The sequence below is a fragment of the Stegostoma tigrinum genome, chromosome 14 (genome assembly GCF_030684315.1).
Source record: "Stegostoma tigrinum isolate sSteTig4 chromosome 14, sSteTig4.hap1, whole genome shotgun sequence".
NCBI classification, from domain to species: domain Eukaryota; kingdom Metazoa; phylum Chordata; class Chondrichthyes; order Orectolobiformes; family Stegostomatidae; genus Stegostoma; species Stegostoma tigrinum.
In genome coordinates, this window is record NC_081367.1 from 27836241 (window position 1) to 27852544 (window position 16304).

Here is a 16304-nt window from a genome sequence, read left to right on the forward strand (position 1 = left end):
CATGGCATCAAGGTGCCCAAGGAGAACTGCAGTCAGTTGGAATCAAGGGGAAAACTCTGTGGACTCGAGGAAGTTGGTTGTGATTGTTCGAGTTTGGTCATCTGAGCTCCTGGACTACAGGAGTGCGACAGGGTAGGGTCCTATATCCAATGATTTTCAGCTGCTTCATCAATAACACTGTCATAAGGTCAGAATTGAGATGTTTGCTGATGATTGCACAGTATTCAGTACCGTTTTCAGCTGCTCAGATACTGAAGCAGTAATATCTGCATATTATCTAGGCAAGTACCATGCATGCCACACAAGTGCCAGACAGTGACCATCATCCCATGACTTTATTTGCATCACTGTCAGTGAATTTCCTGCTATCAACATCCTGAGGCTTCGTTTTTTCAAAAACGATCTGGACTAGCTACTGTGGCCACCAGAACATATCAGAGACTGCCCGCCATCTACAAGATACATGCCAGGGGTGTGATGGAATATTCTCTGCTTGCCTAGATGAGTGCAGCTTGATAATTCAAGAAACTTGACATCACTTAGAACAAAATAGCCCTCCTAATTGGCACTGCTTCCACAAATAAACAGTCTCTTCATTATTGATGATTTTTAGCAGCAGATTACACTGTCTACAAAATACACAGCAGGAGTTCGCAAGGTTACTTAGCTCTTTCTCAGTCTACACCCCACAAGAAGGGAAGCGGAAGAAGGTATATGGGAATACCATCCCTTTCAGTGCTAGGGACCTGGGTTCGATTCCAGTCTTGGGTAAATATCTGTGTGGAGTTTGCACATTCTCCCTATGCCCGTGAGGCCTCTTCTGGATCTGTGTCCAGTTCTGGCCACCCTATTAGAGGAAGGATATTATTAAGCTGGAGAGAGTCCAGCAAAGATTTACTAGGATCTTGCTGAGAATGGAGGATTTGACTTACAAAGAGACGTTGGGTAGGCTCAAGCTTTTTTCGCTGGACCATAGGCGATTGAGGGTTGATCTTTATGTAGAGTTGTAGAAAATCATGAGGGATATAGATAAGGTGAATGGCAAGTGTCATTGCCCTAGGATGGGAATTTCAAGGCTAGGGGATAATACTTTTAAGGTGTGAAGAGAAAGATTTTTAAAAAGACATGGAGGCATTTTTTTTAAACACAGTGACGCATGTATGGAATGAACTTGAAGAGGATGTGGTGGATGCAGGTACAGCTATAAGATCCAAAAGACATTTGGTTAAGTACGTGAAAAAGAAATGTTTGGATGGATATAGGCCAAGTGCAGGCAGGTGGGACTAGTTTAGTTTTGTATTTTGTTTGGCATGGACTTGTTGCGGTGAACGGTCTGCTTCTGTGCTGCGTGATTGTAACTCTGTAAATTGCCCATATTGTCTGTGGATAGTTGGGTTAGCCATGGGAAATGCAGGATTATAGGGAAAAGGGTAGGTGGCTGGGACCTGGTGGAATGATCTTCAGAGGAGTGGTTTGGATTTGATGGGCTAAATGGCCTGCTTCCGCACTGTAGGGATTCTGTGAAGCCCCACACTATCCTGATTCAGAAATGGATTGCCATCCCTTCAGCATCCCTAGATCAAATCCTGGAACTCCCAGCCCACATCCTAAGAATGAATATCACTGTATTATGTTACAACTGTTCATAAAATTAAGATATTTAGTATAGTGTATTAGTGGAATAGTAGGTTGCCCATGACTAAGATGTTTGTCCTTTTACTGGATATGCTAACTATCTGGGGAATACACATCCATTTGCGTAGTTGATCTCTAGCAATCGTTCATTATGAACGTGCACTTTTTAGGTTGCATTTTGAAATCATTTAGTATGGACATTTGCCAATGCATACTGATCGATAAGACCAGCAGTAAATTATAAAACAGAATTTTTTAAAGGAAAGATTAACCAGAGCTCATTAAAAATATAACCCTCATATTGGAAAAATAATTGCATTTGTGGTCATAACAAGATATATTTAGTAACTCTGTTTCGATTATGGTGAATAATGAAGAAAAATGAAATGATCTACTAAATATTTCGGAACAAAGATATTCCAAGGAGGTTTAATTTTAATTTCTGTTTTTACAGGACAATTTGGTATGCTTGCCGTTACGATTAGCACACAGCCTTGGAAACATAAGCCAGATTTGTGTGTGTGTTCGGGTGACTAGTACAATACACCTCATTGATCCTAACAGCTTGCAGAGTAAGTTTCTACAGTACTTCTGCTTCAGATTTGTGCAGCAAATTAATAAATAATTTTGTTTACATTTATATTCTACAGTGATTAAATTGAAGAGTTTACTGATCATGTCTGTTTTCTCATCTTAGTACAGCAGTTAAATTAGTCAGTGGGAGTACCTTATGGCTGGTATCGTTGCTTATTAAACTCTATTTAGAATTGGATGAGTGGTTTAGTATACAGGGATATAACCCGGAAACTAGGAAGAATAATTTAAGTAAGAGAATAAGGCAATTCAAAATGGCCTGTTTTAAATATGATTGGTAGCTATAATTTAATAAAATTGTAGTATTGTAAGTTAGTTGATCTCCTGTAGCAATTGCTGATGGAGAATTGAGACCTAATAAAATGTGCAGATTCGTGAGAGAGGGATAATATATCTTATGAGAAAGGGAGAAGGTGGAATGAGAGGAGTGGGAACAAGTGGGGGGGAAATAAAAGGTTTGAGAAAACTGGAGAAAAGGCATGTCAGGAAAAGCTATTGAATCTACTTAGTAGCTGACAGTGGACTTGCGGTGAAGTTGTCAGCCCTAATCCAGTGCAGTCGTCTTGTTGGTTAATGAGGTGACAGTAATATAATCTGTCTCCCAGATGATGAGATTTAATGTGGCTTGGAATCAGATATAGTTCCCATATCCACCTTTTTATTAATGTTAGAGGAGAGTATGGTCTGGCTAACTGCAATATGTATGGAAGTTTTGGAAAGGAATGTTGGTGCCTTTATATTAATTATCACAAAAATATCCTTGACTTTGTTAACCTATCATTGAACTCATTGATACAATGCTGGTTCTGGGGGAGGGAAGATCTTGCACTACCAGAAGATTCATCTTAACAGAAGGCTGTGGCTGGAAACTAAATTCTCGTCAGTGGGAGGCAACCACTTAAAAATGAAGGTGACCTTCAAGTTAAAGCTTTCAGGGGACATTACAGATATTTTGTATATCTGTAGAGATGCCATATACTTGCCAATCCCCAAAGCAAGATATTTTTCATTCATTGGCAGCCAGCGGCCATTTGTGGAAGTGCAGTTTGAATTTAAAAATGTAGAATGGAAGATTGCTTTAGCAAGTCTACATGCAAATACTGATAGAATTAGCAGGTTATGCTTGTAAGCAGCTGTAAGACACTTTTTCTGTGCTGTGGCTGCTGTGGAGGATTTGAGACTATGAGAGAATGGCTGAATGAAATGCACCTTTTAAGAAAGTAGAAATTGTAAGTTACGTACCTGAGGCTGGCCTAGCACTTTACACCTCGTGTGGATTGGGTGTATTTTGAAAAGAAGTAAACGTTGTAATTTATGGATTTTTCCACTTGTATTGGTAAAATTGTTAGCTTAGTTTCTTTACGTCCTGATTGGGAGATGGCTTTTTATTTGGCCCTATCCTGATGAAACTGATAGAGATAATTGAATTTGTAGAGCTGTGAGCCTATCATCAGGTCATCACTGCCAAAAGCTTTACACTTAATGTCAATGTGACTGATTTAAAGTCAATCATGTGAAGTGGTACACACAGATGTACTAGTGCTACAGATACACACTGACAGTTAACAATTATTTTCCACCTTATCCAGTGTCTGATCAGAACAAGGCCAATTTTAATAAATAGTAGAGATTTTATATATATCTGGGTTCTTGCCCTAGAATGGCAATTACTGCCGAAATGAACCAAGGTGTAGCATTAATGATTCATTGGTGGAACCCATCAACCTGTTTTTAAAAGAAAATTTGAATGTTGTATGCAATGAAGGCATTCTGACAATCTCTCAAACTAAAGATTCATCCCGAATACCTATGTACATTGGATTGGATTTGCTGTAAAGGGAATGTAGTTTGGTTTACAATAATTTAAACTGGAGTAGTGTAACATAGCAATTGCATTGAAGGGGGGAACCAAGTATTAAAAAGTGGCTTGTAATTGAAACACTGCTCACAATAAGGTGCAAATCATAGTTGTTTCTTAGTAAGTATGCACTTAGTGCTTAATGAGGTGGCTTTGGGACTTCCCTAGCTTTTCAACTTAATACATTTATTCAGTGATTTGTGCTGAGTTTGTGATCACATTCACAGCAGCAGCAAGATCATTACAGTTCCTCCTAATGTTGCTGATCTAGGGTAAGCTAAAAATCTATCTGAGTTTCCAATACAGTTTGCGGGAAGATGTACATGAAAGACAGGAGGAGTATTGACTTTGACACCACAACTGACTGGCACTCAAAATGAGCATCATTCTCTTGCTTTGTCATCTGAATCCCTTTATATAAGCAATTTCCAAATCAACGGGGTGGCTTATAATTTTAAAGTGTTTTGTTTTGTTTTATTTTGTTATTTTGTATTTCATTCAGCTGTACTTTCTTTGGGATGCTGGTTAGCTCAGTTGACTAGATGGGTATCTTGTGGTTCGGAATAACGTCAGTAGTATGAGTTTGATTTTTCTTCTGGCTGATTATAGACTTGGAACCTGCCTCGTAGCCTTGCCTGAAGAGTGGCAGACAATGGCAAACTATTCTTGACAAAAGCTGACAAGAAAACAATTCCATATGAAGCATTGTCAAACATCGAGACAAGGACTAGCCTTCAGGCAGACCACATGGCGTAATTCATCTGATGTTAGAATACATATAACTAAGATTTGAAATTTACATTTATTATTTGCAGTTGCTGAAATTGATGGCTCTACTTATTGGCGCTACCCCTTTTACAGCCTCTGTCAGCCTGGACAGCTGGAGGAGTTTATTGTAATGGATATTGACATAGTTGGAGACTGCAATCGTGTTCCTGGTACAGGCACAATATCTACCAGAGTAAGTAAACAGATCACCTTTGAAAAAATGTGATTTTTCTTTCCGCTAGGCAACTAAGAAAGCAAAATCCTTTAGCAACATGAAACATTTGCACAAGTGGAGTTTTCCATTGTATTGTCAGCATTATTGATTTTTTTTTAAAAAACAGGCTGCTTCTGCTGAGATTCAAGACCATGTGGGGTAGAAGCAATTAATGTCACAGTTTTTTTAAATAAAAACAATTAAAAGCTAGCAAAAACATAAAAATGAGAAGATTTGAATGGAAGTTTTAGATTGGTATGTTTTTTCAAAAAAGTGTCAAGCAAACTAGTTGAGGTGTTTTATACACAGTAATTATCGGCAGATCACTGGTGTCAACAAGCAGTTTGAGAAACAAAAGGACTCTAAAAAATCCATTGTTGTGTTCTCTCTTTTACACATATTGGGCAGTTTTCTCTTATAGCAGAGAGACCTCCCACAACCACCAAACCACCAGACTGATTTTGAAAGCAAGCAGGAATTACATGGAGGAAGTCTGCTATTAAATAAAACTGTGCAGTTGTTCCTCTGTATCCACAAAGGATCTGTTCCTGAGAAACCCTGTGAATGATGAAATTTGCCATTGTAGGCCTCGTTTAAAAACTGGCTTAAATTCGCACGTGTAATTTTTGTCCGTGAATGTTGATTTTTGTTATTTGGCACAGGTAGGCAAATTTGCACTTCATGATTTTGCAGATAGAGAATTTTTTGTATTATATGCGCAGCACTCTATAAATCATACTTTGCTATTTTTAACAGTTTCATAGCACTCAAGTAAATGTCTGTTACAAGTCTGCCGTAAATTCAGTGCATCAGTGTAACTGGGAGTTAACATTATGGAATTGGGAATGGTTTTAAACAAAAGCCAATTTGGACTCGAAGCATTAAATTTGTTACTGTCTCCACAGAGGCTGCTGAATTTCTCCATCACTTTGTTTTTATTTTTGATCTCCAACATCTGCAGTATTTTGCTTTTATTTGAGAAGTTTACTTTCCTGTCTGTAGTGTAAAGAATGTTCCAGATTTTTAATGCAACACATGAGCCTAATTGTATATATCAATGAGTGTAATAAATGGGCTCAATTGTTTTGTATGTCATTAGCAAATTTTTGTATCTTTTCTTGTTTTTAACAAGTGTAGCTGCAGAATTTATTTTTATAATCATAAATGTGATACTGCAGACTTAAAAATAAGTAAACAGAATGTGCAGAAAAGATTTACAAAAGTAGTTGCATGGATGAGAGAGTCCAGCCATGCGGATAGATAGAGGTTGAGATTGTTCTTGGAGAGAAGAAGCCTAAGGAACAATCTGACAGTTTCTAGATGAACAGGGGAATATTACTCATGCTCATAAAAAGATTGAAAAAGAGGGGGCAAAGATGCGAATTGATTTGGAAACATCTGAGCAAAACAGTTTCACACAGTTCATTTTTGGATGCGAAATACAGATGTCCAAGGCAGACTAAATTGAGAGCATTTTAGGAGGGCATTATCTACATATAATTATTTAATATGCAAAAGTATGCAGAAAATACACTATAAATAAGCATTATGACTGTGCCAGTGGAGGGTTGTGCAAACACATTAGACTGGCTTCCTTCTGCATCATAGCAATTCTGTGGTTGTGATTTCTGTGAAATAGTTAAAGATGTAGTGCATTGCAGTATCTTTTTATTGTTCCCTGTAGTTAAAATAATCTTCTGAGGGAAAGAACTTCTTGAACAGAAGTAATTTTTAAAAATTGCCATGCTGTGATTTTGCTTAACATTTTTTAAAAAATGAATTTTCATTCTAGCACACGTTGGCTGAGGTCTGGGTACAGAAAACATCTGAGATGGACACTAACCGACAGTACCATTGCCGTACTCATTTGGGACATTTGCTTAATTACGGGGACTTGGTGTTGGGGTCAGTAATTTCCTATATTTAAAAAAAAAGTTACTTTAATACTTATAAAGCAGTGAGAGTTAAGATGTGAATTCTCTTTGCTGTGAAATATAAAGCAAGTTTTAAAGTGCATAAGCTAAAATATGTGTATGTTTTCTTTCGCAAGCTATTCATTTGACATTTGTTAATTTGAATCAGTGTATAAGTTTTCTGGATTCATGAAGTACAAAGCATCTTCTAAAGTTTTTAATATGTAATATTAAGCATTTTTCAAATGCGTTTTTCATCAAGTCTTCCCTCATGCTTCAGTTTTCTCCGTCATTATTATTTAGAATTGGAAGTCTGCCAGTATTTTTTCAAATATACTATGCAGCACTTGCCTTTTGCGCTGTAATTGGTGTCCAACAGCCACTAAATGGTGGTCTTGTGAATGCCACTCAAATCTGCCCATGATTTTCTTTTCATAAAAGCATTAACAACAAAGAAGTGGGAGTGGACCATGTGATCCATTTAAGCTTGCTCCACAAGTCCGTAATAAAGTGAATAAAACACTAATCTTAATTTCACCTTTTTACATGATTCCTTTACTCAGTAATTACCTTACGTTAGAAACTGCAGGTTTCTGTTCAACGACACTCTTATCAATAGCATCCTTAGCAGTCACAACTTCCAAATCTAATTGTTTTGTGGTGTATTTAAGTGTCTTGAACTTGATTGTTAGCACATCAGGGGCCCTCTTGTTGCACAGAGATAGTGTCCCTACCCCTGGACTGGACGTCCTGGGTTTAGGTTCCGCCTGCTCCAGAGGTGTGTAATAACATCTCTGAACAGCTTGATTAGGAGAATAGCTTTTTTGAGAAAACAAGATTTTTAGTGCATCCTAAATCACCCAATAACATTGTTACTGTCGCATTCTAGATTTAGGTCTTGCTAGGCAAACTACCAGGATCCCAAAATTTCAATTAATGTTCAGTGGATGTTTATTCAAGTTTTGCCTGTAATTAACTGCTAATTCTTTGTGAAAGGAACATGGCTGAATTGTTTCTAATGCTAAATGAGATGCAGTCAAGAGCCTTGATAATTGCTCATATCAACAAGTTAGGTTAAATTTAAAATTTATTGCCCAGTGGAGGATTGGGGGTAGAAAGGAATCAGTGCACCACTCTAAACTCAGCCATAACAATGTTCAAGGGAGATAGCAAATTAACACATGGCTGAGAAAGATTAAATGGCCAAGGCAGCTCTGGAAGTATTGAGAATAGATCTATGATTGCATGGAAGCCATTATGTTTGGTGTATTAAGTGGTGATTGAGTTGTTTGTGTATGTATACTGAAACATATAAATAAATAATATTATTTTTAACTTCTAGATTTGATTTGGTTAATTCAAACCTCAATGATGAGTGTGTGAACAAAATGAATCCTCAACGTGTTCCTGATGTGGTAAGATACATCCTCATGCAATATTTTATAAGAATATTAAGACTTTGGTAACCATCTTGTTCCTGAAGATAGAATTTACAGTGTTTTGCAAAAGGAAGCGAATATATTCTTAGCTAGATGTTGTGATGGAAAATATTCAGTGGGATGTGTATCCTTTTCAATCATTTTAAACTTCATACTAATAATAGTGAGCAATATGCCAAAAATGCTCTACTGTGAAACGTATTGATCCAAAAGCTTTAACTAATTTGATTTTTTTTCCATAATGCTCATTTTAAAATGCACTTCATATTTGAATCTTATTTTGTTTTTGAACATGGCAAAGCGCATTTTTAGCCCAAGTTCTTCTGAGAGATAATAATGAGCCTTTATAAATTGCATTTGTCCTTGTGCTCCAGTTTGGTAAGGGAATTCTTGGCTATTATCTCGTGACAGTGAAGGAATGGTGACCGACAGATGGTACCAAATACAGGATAGGCTATGCTTGAAGATTGGGTAGATTAGTTGCTTTGAGATCCGTGTGTGTTCTCCAACATATGAAGAATTATAAAAACAGTGAATAGCACTGGTCCTGCTATTTGTGTGAATAGTAAACACCCATGACAGTTGGTTGGCACAAATGCTTTGTTGCTGAGGGGAAAAGGGAAGAAAGAACTGCAGGTGCTCGAAATCAGCAATTTCTGATTTTGGTTCTGGAAAAGTTCAAGTCTGGCAGCATCTATGGAGAGAAAGCGGCGTTAACGTATTGGGCACAGAGACCCTTCTCCAGAATTCTTCTGAAGAAGAGTCACAGTGGACCAGAAACATTGGCTGTACTTTCTCTCCAAGAATTGCAGGAGGATCTCTTAACGTTTTCAATAAAATTAAAGGTTTACCCATTCAGTTTCCAAATAACTATGTACCAAATTTATTCTTCATTCAAAAAATTATTTCACTAGTTCAATGTAAGCATTTTCTTGTTCTTAATGTTGGAAAATGTGTTGTTTTACTTTTTTCATGCAGGAAGGTTAAACATATTGTACCAAGGTTCTTGTACTGGAGTGAAGCAATGTGGGACAGGACCAACATTCTCTACATTATCCAACATATCATTCTGGTCATTGATCATGAATCATAGGATCCCTATAGTGTGGAAACAGGCCCTTTGGCCCAATAAGTCCACGCCGACCCTTAGAGCACGCCACCCAGACCCATCCTTATAAGCTACCTAATCTATATATCACTGTAGACTATGGACAATTTAACATGACCAATCCACCTAGCTTGCACATCTTTGAACTGTGGGAGGAAACCCACGTAGACACCGGGAGCATGTGCAAACTCCACACAGTCGCCCAATGGTAGAATTGAACCTGGGTTCCTGCTGCTGTGAGGCAGCAGTGCTAACCACTGAGTTACCGTGGGGACCCAAATTTGGATCCTGTCATGGCAGATAGTAGAATTTAAATTCAATAAAAATCTGGAATCAAGGGTCCAATGATGACCATTAATCCGTTGCCAATTGTTGGAAAAATCCAGCTGGCCCACTATTTCGTTCTAGGGAAGGAAACTGCCATCCTTACCTGGTCATGTCTACATGTGACTCTAGTCTCTCAGCAATGTGATTGACTCTTAACTGTCCCCTCGAATGGCCAATGAATGTTGGCCCATTTATTGAATGAAATGAATGAATATAAATGAATTGTTTCTTTAAAAAAAACATTCATTCAGCTAAGGTTGTATTGAATGCTGGGACAGACGTAGAAGCTGAATGTTCTATTTTGTGACATTGATCGATGTGATTGGGTACAAGTAACTGAAGAGTTAATGTCTGTTAATCGATTAATCCATTTTCCTCTAGGTATTGATTAAAAAGAGCTATGATCGAGGTAGGAGGCAACATCGCAGGAACTGGAAGCTTAAAGAATTGGACAAAGACCACGAAGACACGGGAACAGATGATGAAAAGTATGGTTATGAAAAATGGTCACTCAACCTGAAATGTTAACTCTGATTTCTCTCCACAGATGCTGCCAGATGTGCTCAGCTTTTCTATCGATTTCTGTTTGTTTATGAAACGTATAGCCTTATTTTTTCCCTCCGAATGCAACATATTTATGGGGGTAAAAAACAAATAAAAATGTTTTCTTAAGCTGCAGTATCAAATTTAAAAATACCAACCCAAACACTTTTTGGAAAGTGTCGCCCAGTCGATTACAGATATGTGCAAAGTTTTTTTATCATGCTCTGACCATGCTCTTACTGTGTCTGCACTGTCTCTATTGGTAACCCAGGAGTTGCACCAGTAAAATTTACCACTATTTTCCTTATGACCCTGTTACTTTTTGAAAGACTTTCAATTTTAAAAGATAATTTGATGCATGCATGCATGCATGCAGAGTTCCTTTACAGAAGTGTCATACAGTGCTAACCTTGAGCTGTATTGCCATATATCTGGCTATTTGTTGAGATCAATTTTTAAAAATGATTTTAGCTGGATGAAGTGAGAAATTAATCAGTACAGTAGTTTGCATTCATAACAGTTTGAAGTTTACAGTTGTAATGATACCAAAACTAGATTTTGTTTTTGAGGTTGTAATTGTGAAACTGTTGGCATGTTGTGCTCGTACATATGGGAAACCCGGAGTTGCTGACAGTGATTCTAAGCTTCTCCAGGTTGTTAAGATCTCCCAGAATTCAGGCATTTAAGAATCAACGAAATGATGTTATTTTAAGCTCTTAGTCCTGCTGTAAAATATCTTGACATCGTTGGGCTTTGTTGCATGTACTTTAACTAGATTTTTAATGTGGTGCTAAGGGTCATAATGCCCTGGAAGAGTAGGTGTACATTTGTTGAAAGTCAAAATTTTTCATTATGATCAATCCAACATTTAAATTATTTTTAAAAGTTTATTTAACATTTTAGCTTCTATCTTAATCCCATCTTACATACTAGCCATTTATTTTGCTATTTACAACATTAAACTGAAATGCTTTGGATTTTCGCCACTTCTGTTGCTCTCCCCGAAATGCTTATGTGAATGATTGCTTACATTGTCACAGCTGCTGGATTTTTTTGTGATCCTTTTGCTTTGGTGCCATATTCAAACCAGCATTGGGAAAAGGGAAATCAACAAATCAGGTCATTAGGTCTTTTGGGGAATTTTCTCCAAATTCGGGAAAAAGTGCAGTTAATTTGTTGCTGTCTTCAAATGCCATTCCTGTGTATTATAATAGAAAAGAATAGCTTACCAGCTTTTGTTTTGCAGAGGTCATTATGCTCCATGATAAACTTGTTAAATCATCAAAATTCTGTGATCACAGTGGAAGAAAATGACAACATTCCTGCATTATAAAATAAATAGGTCAAGAGGAGGAACTGAATGTATTTATTTTTAATAAATGCTGTTTTTAAAATATCTTTTGAGAAATTTTCTTAGTGGGAGACTAAGATTGTTGTCTACTAGGTCATAGAGGTAATCAGACAGGTTCAACCAACAACTGCACCTCCCAGTCGCAAACCATTTCCACTCCCCCTCCCATTCTCTAGATGACATGTTCATCATGGGCCTCCTGCAGTGCCACAATGATGCCACCCGAAGGTTGCAGGAACAGCAACTCATATTCCGCTTGGGAACCCTGCAGCCATATGGTATCAATGTGGACTTCACCAGTTTCAAAATCTCCCCTTCCCCTACTGCATCCCTAAACCAGCCCAGTTCGTCCCCTCCCCCCACTGCACCACACAACCAGCCCAGCTCTCCCCCCCCCCCCCCCCACCCACTGCATCCCAAAACCAGCCCAACCTGTCTCTGCCTCCCTAACCGGTTCTTCCTCTCACCCATCCCTTCCTCCCACCCCAAGCCGCACCCCCAGCTACCTACTAACCTCATCCCGCCTCTTTGACCTGTCCGTCTTCCCTGGACTGACCTATCCCCTCCCTACCTCCCCACCTACACTCTCTCCACCTATCTTCTTTACTCTCCATCTTCGGTCCGCCTCCCCCTCTCTCCCTATTTATTCCAGTTCCCTCTCCCCATCCCCCTCTCTGATGAAGGGTCTAGGCCCGAAACGTCAGCTTTTGTGCTCCTGAGATGCTGCTGGGCCTGCTGTGTTCATCCAGCCTCACATTTTATTATCTTGGAATTCTCCAGCATCTGCAGTTCCCATTATCTCAGGTTCATGCAATGTTGGCTTTTATCTGAAGGTAATCAGACAGGTTCATGCAATGTTGGCTTTTATCTGAAGGCGTTAGATTCTTTAGCTATTCAGAGACCCTGTCTGAGTATGATGTTCAGATACATACATTGTTCTTGGTGTGGTTGCAGAGCTGATGCATCGTATGTGATAACGTTTACTAAATTACAGATCACATAGGCTTAACTTGCTTTCTTTGGAGTTTAGCCATTTGAAGGATGATGTGAGGGGGTATTAAAATGAAAGATTTAAAGGTGTAAGTATGGAGAAAGCCAGAACGTGAAAATTCAGCTAGATTTACATTTAAAATTGTGAAGCAATATGAAGCAATCCTATATTTTTACATTTCTGAAATTTGAGAAATGGATTATTAAATGTGAATATCAAATTATATGCAGGAAAGGTGGGCAGACTAAATTATGGTGGAGAAATGGTGGCATATCAGTAATGTAGCCAGACTAGTAAGCCAAAGGTGTGGAGAATGTGACTTTAAATGCTATCAGGGCAGCTGGTCGAATTTAAATTCAGTTATGTAATCTAGAAATGTAAAGTTACTCTCCATAATAGTGACTGTGAACCTGTCATCAAATGCTATAAAAAGTAACTTTTAGCTCACTAATGTAGTTACCCTCAAATGGCCTCAGGCCACTCAATTGAAGGGCTGTTGGGGAGGGGCAACAAATGTCCCCCACAATGCATCAAAGAATGTAGAGAAAAGTTACAGATAAACCATGATTATTTGCACGGAAGAACGTCTAAAGGAGCTGAACAGCCTTCTTTCTGAGAATCAGCTGTACAGTGGTGGTGCTAATGTAATAGAAGGAGTCAGTTCAGTGTTTTTTTTTTAACAGAACTGCAGCAGCTTTCATGGTCACCTTTTCGCATGCTGACCAAGAATCAACAGGTTATTGAACTGGTTTTGGAAATTGCCATGATGGTGCAAGCTTATACCTCAAGACTCCTCATTTAGAATCATAAATGCTTCATTATTAAATCCACCTATGTAAATGAAATAACTAATTTCTGTACATTGTAGGCAATACTTGGAATTCCTTGAAGACCTTGAAGATGATCATCTCATTAGGAAGAATGTCAATATTTATCGTGGTAAGTTTTGCAGTGAGGCTCATGTACAAGAGTGAACTAAAAGAATGTTGATATTAATATGATAAACAAGAAGAGCATATCAGTGAAATTTGTTTTCATTTTGTTGATCCATCCCAAATCTGTATGGTAGATTTTTGTTTTCTTGTACCTCAATGTTGTGGATAAATAACATCTTGAAATCCGGCCAGCTTTCTGGAAGGCATGGAAAGCAGTGCTGATTGTTTATCAGGACTTACCCATAGATGGCAATAGAGTGCTATTGTTTGCGAACTTTGCACAAACTTGTGGAAACTTGAGTCTTCTGTGCAAATGGCTAGTGCGTACACTAAAAAAAGGACTTTAATGTGTTGTCAACCTCCAGAATTATGTTATGATAACAATGTTTTAGTTAACAATATGGTGTAAATGTAAATGATGTAAATTTGACTTTCTATTTCAACAAATTTTGTTCATAGATTCGTCAAAAATTCCAGTTGAAAGTGATACTGATGATGATGGAGCTCCTCGGATCAGTTTAGCAGAGATGTTGGATGACCTTCATATTTCTGATGCCACAGGGGGTGAGGGAGCAGATATGATTGACTAACTGAAGAAAACCTTCCTGATGTTAAGCAGTTTCATTTGCTTATAATAATGGTAACATAAAACATTTTTTTTGTTTCATCTGGTGCTTTTACTTGCGTTCACTATGCATGAAGATTTAACCTTTAATCCACACTCTGAAACATCAGAGCGTGGATGTCAAGAACTGCTTGAAGTCTGGCCAGCTGTTAATATGCTCTCCTTCTGAAAATAACATTTAATCGTGCAATTAATAGAAGTTGAGTAAATAAATCAATTTCTAGGTAATAACTTACTCCCTGTTAGCCTAAGTCAAGTGAGATACAATATATACTTGCAATTTATGTCATGCAGATCGATCTGGACATTTAATTTACAGGAGTGTTATGCACACTTACATATACAACCTTATTTTTGCTGAACTTTTGAGACTTTCACTTAAAGCACATTTGCAAAAGCTTTTGTTCATTACCAAGGATTAAATTAAGATTTGCTTCTGTGTGCAAAGATTTTAAGATAAAGTTTCTAGAATCCGATTGCTACAATATGACATACTAAAAATTCTATACATAATCTGTATGGCAGATTTGTTGAATCATACATGGTTTGAATATGGCGAATTCCTATTGAGATTAAACCTTCATAAAATTAAAAAAAATTAAAGAAATATGTCCCTATGTCTTATTTCCGTGTGTTTGCCTTCCCAATAAAGAGCTTGCGTTTACACAGCGGCTTTCACTATTTCCGTACACATCAAAGCCAATTAAATATGTTGACATGTCGCAGTAATATGGGAACTGCAACCATCAATTTGTATACAACAACATCCCACAAACAGCCATGAAATAAACAGCCTAGTCTGTCTTTTTTTGATATTTTAAGTATAAACATTGAACAAGTCAGAATGATCTTTCTTTGTCCTCGCCAATTACAGGTGTGGGATCATTTTGCATTCTGGTGAGAACATAAACAAGATCTTCTTTTAACACCTCATTCCAAAGACAGTATCTCTGACAGTGCACCTTTTATCCCAGTACTACAATGATAGTAACTTCTGCACTTTGACCTCTAATGTAGAATTCGAGCTACAACCCAGTAACTCTCCTGTAACTGAGCAAAGGCTGGTACCTCTAAAGGTGTGGCTGATATTTTTTCCCTCGAGTAGGACAATCACTGTCTTAGTTAGGATACTGCAATATTGCAGGATTATGTAGATTATTTATCGTAGTTCTCAAATGAAATTCCCATTTAATTGACTTCTTGCTATTGACCTAACCATTGGTTGATAGGCTTTGGAGTAGATTTATAGCTTGGGTTGTGGGTATTGGGGTTGGTTGGCTTGCTAAGCTGGTTTGTTGTTCCACAGACGTTTTGTTAGCAAGCTGGGTAACATCATCAGTGCAGCCTCTGATGATGCATTGGTGTGTTTTCCCACCTGGTTTTTAACTTGAGTCAGTTGAGCTAGATTGCCTCACTTCCGGTTTTCCTTCGTGTGGAGTGTATATGGGGTTGAGTTCTGTGCGTTTGTTAATGGCTTTCCTCATGGAGTGCCAGACTTATAGGAATTCTCCTGCCTGTCTCTGGCTAATAGTTAAGGGAGCAATGAACAGGGCAAACAGGGTCTCTGCGCGTAGCTTTTGCTTCTCTCCTTAGTATCATCATTACTGTAATTCTGTAAAATCTTAATGTTCTTTCTGTAATGGACTGCTCAGAACATACCACTATTGGATGTGGCCCAACTGGTATGATAGATAAACTTAATAAACACGATCATGCAGCTAGCACTTTCTGACTTTATGCACTTGAGCAGGGAATTTCAGTCTGTTCTGTATTTGAGCTCTTGTGCCTTTATTTATCGACGCCCTTCAGCATTTTTCAGTTGAGTCTGTGTATTGAGTGCTTGCTTTCCATCTACATTGTATGACTCCAAACTTACCTACATTAAAATGCAATTTACCCTTCTGCTCCTTTCTCAAGATTTTGTGAAGACATGTTATAGCTGTAATTGAGGTATTCATAATATATAAAACATACCTAGAACATCTTTAGTCAACTTTTGCGTT

General features: G+C 37.9%; 1 protein-coding gene across 3 annotated transcripts in view; it reads left to right on the forward strand.

Moving 5' to 3' along the window:
* Positions 1-16086, forward strand: part of nmd3 (NMD3 ribosome export adaptor) — a 60496-nt gene extending 44410 nt beyond the window's left edge. The window contains exons 10-16 of one of the 3 annotated variants that reach the window (XM_048542136.2): positions 2090-2207; positions 4903-5048; positions 6862-6974; positions 8325-8397; positions 10238-10344; positions 13610-13680; positions 14136-16084. In XM_048542136.2, the coding sequence (XP_048398093.1) occupies positions 2090-2207; positions 4903-5048; positions 6862-6974; positions 8325-8397; positions 10238-10344; positions 13610-13680; positions 14136-14266 (759 nt within the window). In that variant the 3' untranslated portion in view covers positions 14267-16084. Of the gene's footprint in view, positions 1-2089; positions 2208-4902; positions 5049-6861; positions 6975-8324; positions 8398-10237; positions 10345-13609; positions 13681-14135 lie in introns of all 3 variants that reach the window. The other 2 variants (XM_048542137.2, XM_048542138.2) reach the window with 2 other exon arrangements.
* Positions 16087-16304: the final 218 nt, after the last annotated feature.